Raw genomic sequence first — 18929 nt, 5'->3', positions numbered from 1 at the left:
CCGTCTTCCGAGGTATATCCGAACCATATACAGGAACCCCCTTCGCATGCACCCCAGCCACGGCAGCCCCCCTTGATTTTCCTGCAACAATGACCTTCGACAACATGAAGATGCTCGACGCCGACTTCGACGTAGAAGATGTTTTGTCCAGGATTCCGATGCCGGGCAAAATCAAACTGCTCACCGGCCTGGTGGGTACTGTCCTAGACGTTCGAACCGTCTCCGTTGACTGTGTATAGGGGTGGTGGCATACCGAACCTGTACCCGAGGTAGGGATACCCTCCATGAGGATGAGCGATGGTGTGTTTCCTCCCACCCCGCCGTAAGCTGTAACGCGCACAAACCTGATACTCCGACGCAGGGCCGAATGGCGTCCGAGGAACGCGATGTAAGCTACTCTGTTGACCCCAGACTGGGAGCAGGCTAACTTTCTACTCCGTTTAGTCTTCAACAGTGTACCCTCCAGCTGCTTTCCGTCTTCCACCGGCTTAGGCTCGACCTTCGACGATGAGCTTGCTTTTCAGGTCGGCAAAGCTTTGGCAGATGAATGCAAGGCCAAAGGTATGCATCGGACATAGGTCCACCCTATCTGAAAGTGATCTCTCACTGATACCATCAGGCTGCCATATCTTACTGGCGCCTACCGTCAATACCCAGAGGTCACCTCTCGGAGGCCGCGGCTTTGAATCTTTCTCTGAAGATCCCCACCTGAACGGTTCTATTGCTGCCGCTTACATTAATGGCTTGCAGTCTCAAGGAGTTGCTGCTACTATCAAACATTTTGCCTGCAATGACCAAGAGTTCGAAAGGTAGGAGGGTAGTATGAATTACGATTCAACACTTATGAAACTCTTTGCAGATTTTCCTCTGACAGTATGTCTTTCACTTTGTTACATTATCTCAGAAAATGCATTCGTTACAGGCGTCGTCAGCGAACGACCCTTGCGGGAGATATATCTTAAGCCGTTCCAGATTGCTCTCAAGAAGTCTAACCCGTGGGCGCTCATGACAGCGTAAGCCTCCGTTGCAATGAAAGAGACACTTGCCCGAGGCTGTACTGACTTCCTAATAATGAAGCTACAACCGTCTTAACGGAACTCACTGTTCCGAGGATAACAAGCTGTTGCAAGATATATTGAGAAAGGTAATGGCCAGCAGTCAAGGGTGTGGAAGCGCTACTCACACCTTTGCAGGAATGGGGCTATGAGGGACTCATTATGAGTGACTGGACAGGTGTTTACAGTACCACCGAAAGTATCAAAGCAGGCTTGGATCTTGAGATGCCGTATGTAATGACCCTGCACGCGATTCAGCAGCTGCTTACCGTACCTAAGTGGTCCCGCTTATATGCGAGGCAAGGCCGTAGAACGTGCCCTCATTGGAGAGAAGCTGTTCCCTAGCGACATCGATGACCGAGTGCGAAAGGTATGTCACTGGAAACCGGCATTCCTTGCGGAGTCCGTGATTAAAGGTGGACTATTAGATCCTCGAACTGCTCAAGCGAGCATACAAATCGGGGATACCATTTGACGGCCCCGAAGAAGGCGTGGACAGTCCCCAGCTCCGCGCCCTCCTGCGTAAAGCAGCAGCGGACGCGATTGTACTGCTAAAGAACGAGAACAATGTGCTGCCGATCCCTACTTCGGGACCTAAGAAGATAGCAGTCATTGGTCCGAACGCGAAGCAAGCCTTCACCTCCGGAGGTGGGTCTGCGAGGCTCGCCTCTACTTACACAGTATCGCCGCTCGAGGGCATCACTGCAGCCGCAAAGGAGCTTGGTGCGACGGTGGAATACGCCATAGGAGCTACGTCGCATAGGTACCTCCCTTTGCTAGATGGCTATATCAAGCAGAATGATGGGAAGCCGGGTGCGCTGGTGGAGTTCTGGAATGAGAGCCCTTCGGCGAGTTTCCTCGATACGATGACGAATCTCCAAGAGACTCTGCCGGAATGCGCGTGGAGCATGCCTACGCTGGGTTCTAATTGTTTCTTGGCAGACGGGGTGGTAAGGACGGACTAATCATTATCGAAGTCTCTACGCACTGATGAGCTCCTAGGACGACAACAAGGTCAACGAGATTTGTTGGCTCCGCGTAAGCAATTTTTCTCAGTCTTTAACCTGCGTGCTTCATTTCATGCAATACACAGTATTCTACGATTTTCGTTCCCGACGAATCCGGCGACTGGGAGCTGGGCCTCAACATAGCCGGAAACGGCAACATGTTCTTCAATGGCACAATGGTGATCGACCTGAGCACCAACCCCGAGCAGGGCGAGTCTTTCTTCGGGTTGGGCACGGTTGACATGCGCGCTACCGTCAAGGGCCTCGAGGCGGGCAAGGAGTATCCGATTGAGGTGAGGCTGAGCAATGCTCAGTTCATCGGACGGGGTAGTCCATTCACCTGTCGGGGAGGTATACGGTTGGGAGCAATGAAATTCGTCGGGGAAGAAGAGGCCATTCAGGAGGCTGTCAAGTTGGCTAAGGAATCGGACGGTGAGTAATGATCATGCAGCCCCGTCGAGCTGGCGGCCTAACCCCTGATAATAGTGACTATTCTGGTTATTGGTCTCAACCACGAGTACATATATCCTCCTTGCACGAGATCTGGTCATTGACGCACCGTACAGCTGGGAGAGTGAAGGATTCGACCGTAAAGACATGAAGTAGGGACTAATGTTCCTAAGTATACGAGTTCCATTGATCTGTATTGGCAGGTTACCTGGCCTGACCAATCGTCTCGCATCTCAAGTTCTTGAGGCGGATTGTGACACAATTATCGTACATCAGTCGGGCACTCCCACAGAAATGCCTTGGGTCGATGGAGCCAAGACCTTGCTTCAGGTAAGCGCACCATGAGCCGCACCGGCAAGACTAATAGCTGTTGTAGGCCTTCTACGGAGGAAACGAACTCGGCAACGGATTAGCGGATGTGCTTTTCGGGAAGGTAAACCCGTCGGGGAAGCTATCTCTCACATTCCCGTGCGTATCAACTTTTAACTGCTGAGAAAGTGCTCACCTGCCCACAGTCAGCGACTACAGGACTCTCCTTCCTACCCATCGTTCGGGGAGAAGGGCGAGGGGTACGGGAAAGTATTATATAACGAGGTCTGTGTGACTGCATCGATAGTGTCATAGTCCACTAAGGTCTGCATCCGAAGGGCATTTTCGTCGGATACCGTGGATTCGAGATCAAAGACTTGAAGCCGATGTTCCCGTTCGGATATGGTCTATCGTACACGAGTTTCGGATATTCGGACCTTCAAGTCTCGCAGCCCACGCCTGAAGGGAATTTCACCGTTTCTTGCACAGTTAAGAACACAGGGAAACGTGACGGCGCCGAGATCATCCAAGTCTACGTATCAGACACAGCGTCCGCACTTCCGCGACCCGTAAAGGAGCTCAAAGGCTACGCTAAGGTGTGGCTCCAGGCCGGAGAGAGCAAAGTAGCGAGGATTGACCTGGACCGGGAGGCACTGGGATTCTACGATAATCGAAGGTCCTGCTGGATCGCTGAGGCAGGGGACTTTGTAGTACACGCTTGTGCCTCTTCCGCCGATATTCGTCTTTCCACTAGCATTGTTTTAGCCAAGACTCTCACTTGGACGGGTTTGTGATTCGTGAAGCCCTGTGGTACTTTGGAGTATACTCGATCCGCTCTGAATTACCCTTCGTTTCAGTTGACACGTTCCCAGAAAAGACGGACTTGATCGCAGGGCAAGTGCAGGCTGAGAGCTCGCTCAGCTGCTGCAGCTGCTCGGGCTGTGGCTTCGAAGATCGCCTATGATAGATCGGAATCTTTGTGTTGTTCCCACGGCCTGTAGGTTATAGGTCCCGGTTTACGGACCTGAAGCACGCGTCCCGACGCGGTGCTCCCTGTTGACCCTTCAAGTCACTCTTGTCTGGCTTATGCTGGTTGATCACAGTTGGAACCCTACGTGAGCTGACGGACGCGCAACATGGGTAAGCATGGTGACGATAACTGCTTGTTGCGTCCCTGACGTCTGGACCAGATTCCGCCATCTCCAAGCAGCTGGTGGACAAGATGTACGAGAAGCGGAAGGCGGCAGCCCTGGATCTCGAAAAGTAATGGTCCTGTATTTTTTGTGACCAAGAGAGTAATCCAACAAGTTGCACAGACAAGTCCGGGACTGTCACCAGCAAGGAGATGAACGGCGCATCAGCCAGATTATTGATCAACTCGTAGAGATGTTTAGCAACCCATCGAACCCACTACACGTGAGGAACGGAGGATTGATAGGTCTCGCTGGAACTGCTATTGCCATGGGCGTCCATATAGCTCCCTACATGGATAAATTCGTTGAACCTTTGCTGGTCTGCTTCACGGATCCAGAGAACCGCGTACGGTACTTCTCAGCGGAGTGCCTCTACAATGTTGCCAAAGTGTCGAAAGGGGAGATATTGGTATACTTCAATCCTATATTTGACGCTCTGAGCAAGGTAAGGCGTCGTATTGCTTCGAGGATGGACTGGCTCATGCTGTTCGCGTAGCTTGCGGCCGATTCGGAGCTTTCTGTGAAAAACGGTGCTGAGCTGTTGGACCGACTCTTGAAGGACATAGTGGCGGAGTCCGCCTCTGTTTATGTCCCTCAATATGCGGAGACAGAAAAGATATCAAAGGAGGCCGACGAGGGTGTTCTGGTACCTCATCCCGTAGACGGTCCGGGCGGGTATCCTGGGGCTAGAAAGGCGTTCTCCCTGGCTCGGTTCATCCCTTTATTGAAGGAGCGAATTTATGTCATCAGCCCTTTCACCCGCAGTTTTCTCGTGTCCTGGATCACAGTCTTGGATTCTGTACCAGAGCTAGAACTCGTGACCTATTTGCCGGAGTTTCTGGATGGTCTATTGTAAGTCTCGTGTATCTCATGCTGCCGGAGCCTGATGTATTAGGTCACTCTAGAAAGTACTTGTCCGATCCCACCGAAGATGTAAAGATCCAGACTGAAAACGTCCTTGCGGACTTCCTTCGAGAGATCCGCGATGTCACCCTTGTGCGCAAGCGCAATGAGGAGCAAGCGCGCCTGAAGCAGAAAGCTGATGCAGCTGAATCCAAATCACAGAATGACGGTGAGAAGAATTCCTCGTCTGATATCACCCCAACGCATACGGAGAAAGCTATGTTCATCTCGGAAAGGGAAGACTCAATTGCTGGATACGACAGCGATGAAGCTACGAAAGAGGACTTGGGGTCTACATCTGAATTGCGGGATACAGGCGGTAAGTGTGCCTCGCTGTTGCAACAACTGCGTGCGTCTCATCTATCCAAGCATGGATTCCTGGACAAGGGGTCAAGATCGATTACGCCGCCATAGTCGACATACTCATCAGTCAACTTGATGGTGACCGTCAGTAATTCCGATGTTTTACGACCGCAGGAATTCTCCACTCATCTTTTATCTCGTCCCCCATTACAGACGACGAAATCCAACAGTCGACCGCCCTAAGGTGGCTCGCAGAGTTCTTAAACTTCGCACAGGAAGTGATAGTACCTTTTACGCCACGGCTCATCCCAGCCATCCTCCCGAACCTCGCTCACCATGTTCCGATGATCCAATCCGCCGCCAATCGTACCAATCAGCTTCTCCAGAAGGTCATCCAAAACCTACCTACTCCGGACACCGACGCCCACCCAGCACCTGCCGAGCGATTCACTTCAACACGGCCTGTTCCATCATCACCAACTCCTCTGGCTATGTCACCGCCTCCTACGCGGCACTCATCTGTGGGAAAGGATCCCAGTGTGCCAGAGATGACTCCTGTAGACAACGCCTCGGATGGATCTGGCCCGTCTTTGCAATCAGAGCGACTGACTACAAAATCGAGAACGAACACTCAGCAGTCCGAGATTTCAGCTCTGAATCCCGTGGGTCCGTCGCAACTGGAACTGAACAGGCCGCATTCACCGAGTATCAGCATGTCCCCCACGCAACTAAGCCCGTCAGATCCGGATCCGTTTGACTATCAGGCCACCGTGAATGCGCTGACTATCCAATTTCTGAGTGAACACGAAGAGACTCGCGTGGCGGCTATGAAGTGGCTCATCATGTTGCATCAGAAGGCTCCTAACAAAGTATGTTGCTCCTTATTATTTAGTGGCTCTCCTCACGATGATTACCAGCTCTTGACCATGGACGATGGCACGTTCCCCGCCCTCCTGAAGACATTATCAGATTCTTCTGAGGAGGTCATCAAACATGATCTGCAATTGATTGCCCAGATATCCTCCACATCGGAAGAGTCATACTTCAAGTCTTTCATGATAAATCTTCTTGAATTGTTCAGCACAGATCGGCGACTGCTGGATGCTCGAGGTAGTCTTATCATCCGGCAGCTCTGTGTCAACCTTAGTTCCGAAAGAATATACCGAACATTCGCGGAAGTCCTGGAGAAGGAAGACGTGAGTGACTTCTAATCGTACTCCTCAAACTGTGGTAAGACTTGCTTCTCTAGGATCTTGAGTTTGCGAGCGATATAGTGCAGAAACTTAATATCATCCTAATCACTGCTCCTGAACTGGCAGACTTCAGGAGAAGACTGAAAAGCCTTGAGACCCGGGTAAGAGCTCCGACCTTACTCGTTTGCCGCCGCGTGCTCATCGAGCTAGTACAGCAAGATGGTCAAGCACTGTTTATCACGTTATATCGTTCATGGTGCCATAACGCTGTAGCAGTGTTTTCACTTTGCCTTCTAGCACAAGCATATGAGCATGCATCCAACCTTCTGCAAATATTGTATGTTTACGCTCACGCCGATTTCAAGCTTCGACTGAGGCATGGAATAGTGCAGATTTGGAAATCACTGTGCAATTGCTTGTGCAGATCGATAAACTGGTACAACTCATCGAATCTCCCGTGTTCACGTGTATGTGGTAACCCTGAAAGGCATGCGCGCAACTGCTGATAGACGTCCCTGGACAGACCTTCGACTGCAGCTTCTGGAACCTGAAAGATACCCTCACCTCTTCAAGTGTCTGTATGGGCTCCTGATGCTCCTGCCCCAAAGTTCCGCTTTCATTTCTTTGAGAAATCGACTGATGGCGGTGAACTCTATTGGGTTTCTGCACATTCCTAACAAACCGTGAGTGCAGCATTGAATCGTGAGGAGGTACCGCGGCTGCAACTGATGTTTGCAGGTCCGCTGCAGCTTTTTCATCCCGATCAAAGATAATCAATCGGGACGAGATCAAATGGCAGGAATTACTGTCCCATTTCAGATCAGTGCAAGCTAGGCACGAGAAGGCTCGTAGGCAAGCCGTTGGTAGCGATGCTCCGTCCTTCCCGGCATTCCAAGCCGGAGACAAGCCCAGTGGTGCTAGCTCGAGTTCCCAACAAGGCTCCACGACGCGTCCCCCGGTTCGTCGAAGAGTTACAGGGGAAGTTCCTCCTTCACCACCTCCCCCTGCGAGGGGCGGTGGCAGTATCCTTTCGCCCCTGAACCCCAGAGCACGGGGAGCCAACGGCTTGCTTAGTTCTGCTCTGACTAGCTCATCCGCTAGACCTGCGAGCCCCACCGCGTTATTGCAGCAAGGGCAGTCAAAGGCAAAACGGACGCTTAGCTTGAGTAGGAAGACTTGATGTATTTATCCATGCTATGTCCAGGGTTTATTATAGGCTCATGAGAAACAGTACTCTACGCTGCATTGTGTCTCCCCTGATGCTTCTGTTCCCATAATCCCGATTGTGTAGCGGTCTTCGTTCATGTCTGAGGGTACAGGAGATTCCGCTTGATGACTTCGATGTCAGTACCCGCTAAACCGATGTACTGCCTAACATATGCTTCTGGACCTCCGTACTTTTCTCGCAGAAGTGCGAGAAAAGCAATCATGGTCTCATGGCTTTATTCAAATGTTAGTAAGAGTGACCGAATCTCGTGGAGTACTTTACCGGCAAGTAAACATGTTCAAAGCAGCCTCATTATTCTCAGCGAACATGGACACCTTTGCTAGTCGTGCCATCACCATAGCCCGAGCTGGCTCGCGTCCGACACGAGTTAAACTGTAGTCCTCCGCGACTATTTCATCATCGACTCCGGCTAGCTAGCACGAGCGCCGTATGAGCACCAGACGACATCCGGTAAGGTAGTGCTGTACCTTGAGCAGAATTGCTGCTATAACACCAGTCCGATCCTTCCCCGCTGATCATATGTCAAGCCGGACATTATCCTGGAGGGCAGTGTGGACCAGGCAATGACGAACCGGTGCAATGAAATAGCAAAGCATCATTAGGCCTATCCCTGATGTGGCGAAGGATAGCACCGAAAGCAACACCACCATGATCGAGGATTTGCGAATAGAGTTCCATGAAAGCCTAATAGTTGAACATGATCACGACGCACTCGCAGATATAGTTGCATGAATCACCTCTGTCTTCCCACTTGCGTACAGCTTGTAGCGCCTATGTAACTGCACTTAGGGAGTTGAGGCGGGAAGGGAATCTTGATGCACGCACTTACTTGGCCATCATCTCAGGACTGTAATCCTCTTTCTGGAACACAGGAGCATGGATGATGTCGATCCCAGGAATGTTCGGAAGTGGCGTATTGTACTTCTCCATTTCTGTGTCCGACCTCAAATCGTAAACAGTGGTGACGCCCAAGGCCTTTAGCTGTTGTTTTCCTAGCCGAAGCAAGCTTTGCTATGCATACGTCGCGACCGACTGGTAAGCTGGCAGCGCACCATCCTCCGTAATGCCGGATATCTCTCCTGAACGATACACGAAGCCCCGTCTTACAATCACACCTGAGGTTGACGACGGGTATCCTCCAAGATCTCTGATGTTGTAGACTCCATCGCACGCGACAAACGGAGGGCGCGAAAGCCTTTCCGCTACATAGGCAGGATCGAGCGGCTCCAGGTCCATGATCAAGGGTAATTACAGGCCGAAGCCACCGTAGGCCTAAGGCACGCCTTACAACAGAGGAATTTAGGGCCGGCGTTTTCGCGTATGGCTAATTAGCAGTACGCGTCGCGTCAAATCCTATTACCACCTCACATCGTGTCTACCATGGAATTCATGGGATTATCCTCACCGCAAGCACCGCGCTCGTCACTACCGCCCAGCAGCGCTCCTGTTGCTTCCCAATCCACGAATGGCACTCCAAGACGGACAAATCAAACTGCTGATGCCCTGGCATTGGACGAAGCGGAGGAAGTGGGAGAGGATGAGACCGGGGCGCGTCGAAGAAGACGTCCACGTACTCAGTTGAATGCAGATGTCCCGGTGGTGAAGGATGCAGTCGGAGAAAGCGTGGCAGAGGCTTTTGAGACGTTCCTCAGAACGTGAGCTTACGTCCTATTCCTCCGGCTTACGCTGAGCTTGTTCCATAGATACACTGAGGAGGTCGCCTTGCCGCCAACACCTGCATCGGATGGAGACGTTCCAGCTTCCTCGGAGAGCGATCTCATTTACATCCAGCAAATCCATACCATGCGAGAGTACGAGCTCACCACTTTATACGTGGATTATGGGCACCTCTTGCAGAAAGACGACGTGCTGGCGGACGCTATCCAAAAGCAATACTACCGATTTCTTCCATACCTGCGACGTGCTCTCCATAATCTCGTCGCTCAATATGAGCCCGAGTACCTGAAAATTAATCCCACTGCAGCGACTACCGACTCCGCCAACCTGCAATCCCGTGAATTCAGTGTGGCGTTCTACCATCTACCTCTGGTATCCGGGATCAGAGATCTTCGAACAGATCGGATCGGCACCCTCATGAGTATCAGCGGGACCGTGACCCGGACGAGCGAGGTTAGACCTGAGCTTCTGTACGGGAGCTTCATATGCGAAGTCTGCGGTGGCTTAGTGAATGAGATCGAGCAGCAATTCAAATATACGGAGGTACGTCTAATTTTTCCTAAGAGACCTTCTCCGCTGACAGACAAACCAGCCGAGCCTTTGTCCAAACCCCACTTGTGGCAATCGAGTAGCGTGGCAATTGCAGATTGATTCGTCGAAATTCACAGACTGGCAGAAAGTCCGAATACAGGAGAACCCGTCAGAGATCCCTACAGGATCCATGCCTCGCTCGCTCGACGTGATCTTACGTGGAGAATTGGTCGAGCGGGCAAAGGCCGGTGACAAATGCGTCTTCACGGGTACTTTCATCGTCGTACCTGACGTCGGACAACTGGGATTGCCCGGGGGTAACAAAGCTGAGCTTATGAGGGAGTCAAGTAGAAACGCCAACGCAGCAACGGCAGGAGTTGGCGGTAACGGCGTAACGGGGCTGAAGAGTTTGGGGGTGAGGGATCTACAGTACAAGACTGCTTTCCTTGCGTGCATGGCGCACGACGCCGATGGAAGGGTAAGACTCCACCAATAGACAAGAAGCCATCCCCTAATTGCTTCCCCACCACAGGCTGGAACGAATATCCGCGGTGAAGAAGACGAGGGTGACGATGCCGAGGCATTCGCCAGGTCACTAACCGAGCCGGAGTTCGACGAGCTCAAGCAAATGCTCGAGTCAGACCACATATATTCGCGTTTGGTCGACAGCATCGCGCCCACCGTCTACGGGCATGAGATAGTGAAGAAGGGTCTCCTCCTGCAATTGATGGGGGGAGTACACAAGCAGACTCCCGAAGGCATGCATCTGCGTGGCGACATAAACATCTGTATAGTCGGCGATCCGTCAACTTCAAAATCGCAATTCCTTAAGTGAGTAGACATTCACATCCGTCGTCGCACAATATTTATGAGTACTTCAGGTATATTTGCTCCTTCCTGCCTCGTGCAGTCTATACGTCAGGGAAGGCGTCTTCTGCGGCCGGTCTTACTGCAGCAGTTGTGAAGGACGAAGAGACAGGTGACTTCACAATCGAAGCTGGTGCATTGATGCTCGCCGACAATGGCATCTGTGCCATCGACGAGTTCGACAAGATGGATATCTCGGACCAGATCGCTATTCACGAGGCGATGGAGCAGCAGACCATCTCCATAGCAAAGGCCGGTATCCATGCAACTCTCAACGCAAGAACATCCATCTTAGCTGCAGCAAATCCTATTGGTGGTCGCTACGACCGCAAGAAGACGCTGCGCGCCAACCTCGCTATGACTGCACCTATTATGAGTCGGTTTGATCTATTCTTCGTGGTGCTCGACGAGTGCAATGAGGATAGCGATTTGAATATCGCACAACACATCGTAAACGTCCATCGGTATCAGGATCAAGCAATTAATCCCGAGTTCAGCACGGAAGCACTGCAGAGGTACATTCGATACGCACGGACGTTTAATCCAAAGGTATCGATCACTCCTATCCGCTTGCAAAGCAGTACTTACGCCTGGCTGTATCTTTGCCAGCTTACCCCTGAGGCAGCAGACGTTCTCGTGGAGAAGTACCGTATCCTAAGGCAAGATGATGCAACGGGAGTAGGCAAAAATTCATATCGCATCACCGTCCGTCAACTGGAGAGTATGATTCGATTGAGCGAAGCCATCGCCCGGGCACATTGCACGAACGAGGTGGGCATGGTTCCCTGGGTAGAAGCACTAGATGATAACTGATGGCGAGTATTGCAGATTGTTCCAGCGTTCGTCCGCGAAGCATTCTCACTCCTCCGACAATCTATCATACACGTCGAACAAGATGACATAGACTTCGACGAGGAAGAATTAGAAGGCGAGCGGGAAGGCGACGGCCGACCGAAAGTCACTGGAGCAGCTGACGAAGAGAGTCAAGACGTTGAGATGGGCAATACCGAAACGGATCAGGATGGATTCGCGGATGCAATGCCCAACGGTGTGGCAGGAGCAGCTGGCATCAACGCCAGAGTATCTGCCTCTCCCGCCCCAGCTGGAGGGGCGCCAGTCAACGGCATGAATGGTCATGCTGCCGAGCCACGGCGTCCAAAGCGTCGTATGGTCATCACGCATGACAAGTATATGACCCTACAGAGCCTCATTGTTCTGCATCTTTCCTCGGTCGAGCGGGAAACAGGGAAGGGTATGGACCGCGATGAGCTCATCGACTGGTACCTCGAGCTGAAGGAATCTGAGATACAAGACATGGAAGAGCTGGAGTACGAGAGGGAGCTTATAACGAAGATGTTACGAAAACTGGTCAAGGTTGGTTCTAGCTGCACCGTCCTGGTCGTTCGTTCGATTGACCATCCCCTTTGTAGGACAACTACTTAATGCAAGTGAGGGGGGATGTCCAGGAGTCCTTACCGATGTCGGGGACAGAAGAGACAGGAGCTTCATCATCTGCGCAAGATGAGAATGTCCGCGTGTATTATATGGTGCATCCTTCGGTTGATACAGAGGGATCTTCATCGCTTTCATGATTTCTGGTCCGCTTCACTGCTATTCAAGTCTGTATCTTCTGCTCCCTGTTTCTCAGTGTCCCGGTTTGTATTATTGATATGAGCATAGTAGTCGTTCAAGCTAGTCACAGTCGAAGGTCCATCATGATCTCCCGTCCGAGTCCTCAACTAACTCGGCATCACTATTGGTCCCGAACCCCAGGATTACCATATCGGGGTAAGTCAGAGCCTCTATCTTAGTCCTCGGTCCGCGGAGAAACACTCGTTGCAATTCCCCACTCCTTAGAGTTCCCGCGCAGTTGCTGCCTGGACTGGGACGCGCGGCTCTTATGCCTTCTTGAACATCCGGGCTTTCTAAAATCTAGGCGTCACTGTATCTAGGGCTGTAGTCTCATGTCGACGGATTCACTCATTGTGCCGACCCTCATACCGAGCGGGACTCTCCAGTTCGCCACTATATCATCTGATGGAACTGTGCAAGACGTGATAGACGCGCTTAAGGATTTAGAAGAAGTACGGGCAGAGGTCCTGGGTGACCTCCAAGATGAAGGCTGGGCAATGCAGAGGGTGCGAAAGGAGGCGAATGGGCGAGCATGGGAGGAAGAGGAGCTGGACGCTCTCGGAGATGGTTCGTAAAATCGTAGGAAATGCTCAAGTTACTGAGATGCTATGTAGGCATTGTGGATGCCTCCGAGCAGGTTGCTCCCCTGGTCTCCAAGACACCCCAGAGCCCTACCGGCCAGCGTCATTTCTCCGCTTTCCCTCTAACGTCTCATCTGCATGCCCCAGGTTTGAAGCTTGTATCACTGAATCCTCTCCTTTCACTGTCGGTGTCTTTCTTGCGAGTACCCGAGATATATGATGGCTTCCAATGGAAAGTCTTCATCGCGCGAACTACCACCATCCAGGACATTATGGGAGCGGTGATTGAAGAGCTCGGCTTAACTAAGGCTTTACCTGTACCCGGCGCTGGAAATATTGACTATGTCTTCGAGGAAGTGTGGTCCGACGGTCAAGCCGAGAGTACGTGCTCTGGTCTCTACTTGTCACCGTGCATGTTATTCAACTCTGGACTAGGATATTCGAGGGTTCCTGCTTCATACCTTGTGCTGAGTCTGGTCCAAGCACCTCTTACTCCAAATCCCCTATCTAGCTCAGCAGTTCGGAGCTTCCGATTCTGCGTACCGGATGAATGGTACCGAAGGTCAAATGCCCGTTCAGTGTCTTCATCGTCGTTCACTCCCTCCCAAGCCACAATCAGACGATTGGCGGACTTGGAGGAATCCGAGGAGGAGGACTGTGAAGAGGGCGACGGTACATTGAAGCAGGAGGACAGACCTGAGTCTCCTGTTCCTGCTTTCTCACCGACAGGAACCCAAGGCTCCGGTGACTGGAGGAGCACTATATCGCAGAACCGTCTTTCTAGTTTATTCGACAGCTGGTATAGCACTTCGCCGTCGTCCAGCGTTTCTTCACTACCTGACAAGCGGAAGAGTGTCAGCGAGCCAAAGCTAGTTGAGCACAAGAGCGGCAATGGAATCATCAGCAAAATCGTTGCGGAACCAGAACCTGAAGAGGATGAAGGTGAACCTGATCCTACCGAATTCGAGCTAATGCTGGTGCGTACCCGAGTATGCTTGATTTGGATTTATCTTACCCCGAGACATGTTAGGACGAATTGGGTCTGAAGGGAGCAAAGCGCGCCGAAATGTATAAGTTGCCGGCCGAACGTAAGCGGTATCTCATACAGCAGAACAAAGCGTTCCGCGCCGCCACGCTCTCTAAGGCTGCGTCGAAGTCTCAGGCACGGCAGCTCGCCGATGCCTCATACTCAGCGTCGTACGGGCCTGCAAGCGGTGCCGGCCTGCTGCCTCGCCTCGTCCCTCAATTGACAGGAGACTCCGGCATAATGAAACGCTTCTCGATGGTGGGCTGGGGTACCGGTGGTTCTGCTCCTTCGGAAGCGCAGGAGGCTCAGAAGTCGAGTGAGAGAGCCTCTAACACTAAATCGCTCAGGATATCTGAAGATCCCCTACCGTTGAAACCTCAGAGCACTGGTGGACTATGGTCGAGCTGGTGGGCGTCATCGGGCGGAGACGCCTCTAGCGGTAACGCGAAGGGTCAGAATGCTAAGACACCGCGGTGGTATGTGGAGATGGTTCAGTCTTCTAAAGTAACAGACATGAAACTCGTCAAACACTTGATATCGCTCCGGGTGCACTTGTCGACTGCTCAATTAGACTGGATTGAGGAGTTTGTCAACGATGAACAAGGCATTGACGTCCTGGGAAACTTGCTGTCTGGCCTCGTTGGTAAAGGCGGCAAGCGGAAGAAGCTCTCTGATGTCGAGGCTACCGTCCTTTTGGAGCTGGTGAAATGCTTGCGGGTACTCTTGAATACTGAGGTAAGATATAACAACATATCAACGTCTTGTGGTCGTACTGACATCCAGTAGCCCGGGTTCAGCCGCGTACTATCGTCCCCGACTATCATTACGCATATCGCCTACTCCCTCCATGATTCATCGTATAAACTACGGACACTGGCGTCCGAAGTCCTCGCCGCTATATGTGTCCTTAACCTGAGTGAAGGTCATAGAGCAGTGCTCGCCGCCATGTCAGACTACCGAGTTGCATTCGACGAGGCCTTCCGATTCGAGGAACTTATTGCGTCTTTACGGTTGCCTGATAGTGAACTTGATGGGGAAGCAGCAGCTTCGTCAGATCCAGGTGGTGATGATGAAGGTATATGGGATGCTCGTGTGGCTTCTATGTCCCTGGTCAACGCTCTCACCAATTGTCCCGATTCATTGGAGGAACGCATTCTACTGCGAGACGAGTTTACTCGACGAGGTTTGAACGAGGCCATCGTGGTAAGTTCTGCTATTCATTTCATTACTCCTCGTGTTTATTGACTTGCATATCTAGGCACTCCGATATGTTAGTCCGCCCGATCCTTTACTGACGCAACTCGACGTCTATACAGAGGAGAAATTCGAAGATGAGGAAGACATGCGCGAACGAGCTCGCAAGCTGATGCGGGATGGCTCCGGACACCAAAGAGAGTCTTCCGAAGGGACACTTATTCTAGATGAATTGATCCAGGCTGCGAAGTATCAGCATGACCTATATCCCACTGTCATAAAGACCTTGAAGTTGTATTGCATGGTCTTGCAGAGAGATATCGATACGTACGTGACACACTAACGTGCATGTGCTTCGCCCATTGAATCTACGCAGGGGATTCAAATCCGAGTTGGTCGCCATCGTCGACGGTTTCCTGGAGCAAATGCTTGAAATGGATAATCTGTACGTATGCCAACCATGTCCGGCCAGGAGACTAACGCCAGCATGACATGTGAGTAGTACTGAAGGGTTACAGATGGCCATGAAGCGGTTCCTGGCTTCGATTGAACACCTAACAGGAGAACAACTTGACGTCTTATCCTCGTCTGGATTGGGTTCGGTAGAGGAGGTAGAAGCCCTGCGTCGCAGAGTCGAGGAATTGATCCAGGAGGTAAGCGAGGATGTAAATTTCTTGTTACAAGTTCTGACTTCGCGCTGTCAGCGTACAGCTCTGCACGATCAGTTGGACGAACAGACTGCAGAGCTCAATACCTTAAAGGCGCTTCCCCTTAGCATTCCAGTTCCTCAACCCAAGAGCCTAGGTAAAGGCGGGCAAGAGGTTAGATTTTCGCCTGACTAACTCCAGGACGCCTGCACTCATTACTACCAGTCTCAGAATTTCCATGGCCTAGTTCAGCGTCTGATTCAGAAAGAGAAGCAAGTTCTCCAGCTGCAAGGTGAACTGCAGCGTCTTAAGGCTCAGAATCCTAACGATGGCAGAGAAGCGGTGAGTTTAACTGAGTAATATGTCTATTCTGTCCATTAATTGGCTATGAAGGAGGACCGTGCGAGACGTGACAGGGCGAAATGGAACGCACTCAGCGATGAGATAGCCAAACTCAAGATTAAGGTAAAAGACTCGCATAATCTGTCCCATGCATCCCTAATGCTCGGGTGACAGAACGAGGAGCTTGAGAGCGGCTGGACCTCGAAAGATAAGGAGGTGATTTATTTGAAACGAGCCCTCGAGTCCGTGTACTCTCGTTTTCGAAGAGAGGAAAATCGAGAGTCGGATGTAGACCCACAGGTCATCGCGACCCGAGCAATCGAGAGTCTAGCTCAGAAAGACGAAGAAATCGCCTCCCTTCGTTCCCAAATTTCTGCACTTGAGTTGCAATTAGCTTCCAAGCCAAAGTTCATTACGGAGAAAGACTACAAATCTCAGGTTGCTCCACCCCCACCACCACCTCCACCAGTGAGGCCTAAGCCCTCCCGTGCGAATTCGGTCATGTCACCTCCATCGACCCCTGGACCTTCGGTGCCTCCTCCTCCTCCTCCTCCTCCACCACCACCACCTCCTCCGCCCCCTCCGGCTCCGGTTGTGCATTCAGTTACAGAGGGTGATGTTCTTCTTTTTGGATGCGGTGATACATCTGCTGACACTAGCCTACTGTGTTATCCTATCTAGCTACAAAGTCTCCCCATGGGGCTCCGCCGCCGCCACCACCACCACCACCTCCCCCTCCTCCGCCATTTCAGTCCCATGGAACAGCTCCTCCTCCGCCTCCACCTCTAACAGCGCCACCCGGTCCTGGTGGCCCTCCGCCCCCGCCCCCGCCTCCGGGGTTTAGGAGCTTCTCCAAGCCTGTATTGAACAAATCGTCGAAGCGCCTCAAGCCCTTCTTCTGGAACAAGCTACCCGATCCTGCCTTGAGTTCAACTGTTTGGAATGAAGTGGGAGCGACTACGATGTTCAAGATGGATGATCTTGAAGCGACCTTCGCCATCGATAATTCCCAGTCGACATCCTCGCAACTGGTTGCAAGTCCTACCAGGAAGCAAGCTGTTACCACGCTCTTAGATATCACCCGGGCCAACAATATAGGTAGGTTGTTTCATGCACAATGACTGGATTGAACCTCGATGCTCAATCCCTTGCATAGCCATCATGTTATCTCGTATTAAGCTCGGATATCCTGATATTCGGAAAGCCCTGCTGGATGTAGACGACTTCAAGTTGTCAGTTGATGACCTGAAAGCCATCAGTAAACAATTACCTACAGCAGAGGAGGTCAGTTTCGAAGAGAAATGTCAGTATTTGTCTGACTTGACCTTTACCCCAGATGAGCCGGATCAAAGACTTCGGGGACGTGAGCAAGCTAGCAAAAGCTGATCAGTATTTCAACGAAGTAAGGTTGGCATCTTGGCGAAAGTAAAAGGCAATACTAACTATGTCTAGATCATGACGATTCCACGACTTTCTGAACGAATAGAATGCATGCTGTATCGACGAAAGCTTGAACTGGACATTGAAGAAGTCCGACCCGAGCTGGATATTCTGCGCAACGCATCTCAGCAGCTTAGGTCATCGAAGAGGTTCAAGCAAGTACTTCAGGTTCGTGCCTCACTGTCGACTTATCTGCCGAAGATGAACGTTCGGTTAGGCTATTTTGACCGTTGGTAACGCTTTGAATGGATCGACATTCCGAGGAGGCGCTCGTGGATTCCAGCTGGAAGCTCTTCTGAAGGTATAGTGAACTGTATCATTGATCACACCTCACTGAGGATGCCTTCCTGCAGCTGAAGGAAACGAGGACTGTCAAAGGAGGGCCCGAGTGTCCTACACTCTTACACTACGTCGCGAAGGTACTCTTGCGCACAGATCCGTCATTGGTGACGTTCGCCGATGAACTGCCCCATCTTGAAGCAGCAGCACGAGGTTTGTTTTGTTTTCCCAAATCATCTTCCTGCCAGGCTGACCGTTATAATCTAGTGTCCGTGCAGACTGTCGTCACGTCTGTGAACAGTCTTACTTCGGGCCTCGGCCGTGTACAGCAGGAGGTCCGAAACTTACAGCAAGCAACGACGCCTCCCGGTGATAGGTTTATCGTTGTCATGCAGGTTCGCCTCGCCCGCCACTGCTGGTTTGCAGAGTCTCACCAAGACATGCCACATAGCCATTCATATCACAAGTCACACCAAGTGTGAATGCTCTGAAAAGCATGGTGAATGTAGTTGAGAGAGAACTCCGATCACTCCTTCTCTACTATGGAGAAAATCCCGATTCCTCCGACGCGCCAAAGTATGAGGACTTCTTCGCACTGGTCGTAACTTTCTCGTCGAATTTGCAGGTAAGACTGACTGATTGAACGTGAGGCGATGTTTTGACTGGGTGATTAGAAAGCAGCCTTGGAGGTTCATGATGCTGCGCCGAAACTTGCGCCGACTGCGTCTTCCGTGTCGGTCTTCGAGGAAGAGTCGGACAAGACACCAGAATCAGTCAGTGTCGCGGCTATCAACACTCGTTTATCGTCTAATTTCTCTGGGCAGACCATCAAGGGAAGCCAGGACGGACAAACGTTGAGGCCACCTCCGGATTCTCAAGGTCGTGTCGGAGGTCTCTCAGTTGGTCGCGGAGACCTCGACCAGGCTATACGAAGCATGCGGACTGGGAAGAGACGAGCACGTCCCAACAGGGAGCGTCCCCTGAGCAAGATATTCTTGGACGGTTCAAGGCAAAGTCGTATATTCGAATGACAGGACATGTTGTTCGGATCTCTTGGGTCTCTACCGCCAT

At 51.7% G+C, this 18929-nt stretch overlaps 5 protein-coding genes across 5 annotated transcripts; 4 read left to right on the top strand and 1 right to left on the bottom strand.

The window, feature by feature from the left end:
* Positions 1-110: 110 nt before the first annotated feature.
* Positions 111-3627, top strand: GLOTRDRAFT_54923 (uncharacterized protein; the record flags this gene model as incomplete). Its single annotated transcript, XM_007863665.1, has 18 exons — positions 111-191; positions 240-300; positions 362-388; positions 445-561; positions 620-809; positions 860-873; positions 923-1013; positions 1078-1144; positions 1194-1285; positions 1335-1425; positions 1484-2002; positions 2149-2494; positions 2549-2579; positions 2629-2664; positions 2716-2842; positions 2889-2980; positions 3028-3106; positions 3160-3627. 18 exons carry the CDS (start codon positions 111-113, stop codon positions 3613-3615), a joined length of 2517 nt encoding a protein of 838 aa, XP_007861856.1. The 3' UTR covers positions 3616-3627.
* A 330-nt stretch (positions 3628-3957) lies between these two features.
* On the top strand, positions 3958-7593 carry GLOTRDRAFT_113938 (ARM repeat-containing protein; the record flags this gene model as incomplete). The annotated part of the gene is made up of 13 exons (XM_007864039.1): positions 3958-3961; positions 4012-4084; positions 4138-4459; positions 4511-4866; positions 4920-5236; positions 5287-5364; positions 5434-6089; positions 6138-6416; positions 6470-6574; positions 6629-6750; positions 6801-6880; positions 6937-7096; positions 7152-7593. 13 exons carry the CDS (start codon positions 3958-3960, stop codon positions 7591-7593), a joined length of 2994 nt encoding a protein of 997 aa, XP_007862230.1.
* On the bottom strand, positions 7441-8877 carry GLOTRDRAFT_136110 (uncharacterized protein; the record flags this gene model as incomplete). The annotated part of the gene is made up of 7 exons (XM_007864038.1): positions 7441-7853; positions 7903-8054; positions 8109-8152; positions 8214-8325; positions 8379-8412; positions 8471-8633; positions 8694-8877. The coding sequence occupies 7 exons, from the start codon at positions 8875-8877 to the stop codon at positions 7715-7717; spliced, it is 828 nt and encodes a 275-aa protein (XP_007862229.1). The 3' UTR covers positions 7441-7714.
* A 153-nt stretch (positions 8878-9030) lies between these two features.
* On the top strand, positions 9031-12431 carry GLOTRDRAFT_70354 (MCM-domain-containing protein; the record flags this gene model as incomplete). The annotated part of the gene is made up of 8 exons (XM_007864037.1): positions 9031-9296; positions 9345-9861; positions 9911-10327; positions 10382-10680; positions 10731-11265; positions 11326-11487; positions 11545-12090; positions 12147-12431. The coding sequence occupies 8 exons, from the start codon at positions 9031-9033 to the stop codon at positions 12306-12308; spliced, it is 2904 nt and encodes a 967-aa protein (XP_007862228.1). The 3' UTR covers positions 12309-12431.
* Positions 12432-12579: 148 nt separating this feature from the next.
* On the top strand, positions 12580-18889 carry GLOTRDRAFT_136108 (FH2-domain-containing protein; the record flags this gene model as incomplete). Its single annotated transcript, XM_007864036.1, has 22 exons — positions 12580-12915; positions 12963-13310; positions 13365-13906; positions 13960-14691; positions 14743-15159; positions 15215-15477; positions 15527-15595; positions 15653-15803; positions 15855-15971; positions 16023-16139; positions 16191-16262; positions 16314-16752; positions 16821-17237; positions 17296-17423; positions 17476-17541; positions 17592-17747; positions 17797-17880; positions 17933-18071; positions 18126-18253; positions 18310-18483; positions 18533-18631; positions 18683-18889. The coding sequence occupies exons 1-22, from the start codon at positions 12681-12683 to the stop codon at positions 18887-18889; spliced, it is 5100 nt and encodes a 1699-aa protein (XP_007862227.1). The 5' UTR covers positions 12580-12680.
* Between the last annotated feature and the right edge of the window lie 40 nt (positions 18890-18929).

This window comes from Gloeophyllum trabeum (genome assembly GCF_000344685.1).
Source record: "Gloeophyllum trabeum ATCC 11539 unplaced genomic scaffold GLOTRscaffold_00002, whole genome shotgun sequence".
Taxonomy (NCBI): domain Eukaryota; kingdom Fungi; phylum Basidiomycota; class Agaricomycetes; order Gloeophyllales; family Gloeophyllaceae; genus Gloeophyllum; species Gloeophyllum trabeum.
Note: the sequence above shows the minus strand (reverse complement) of the source record. Positions and strands in the feature narration are given on the sequence as shown.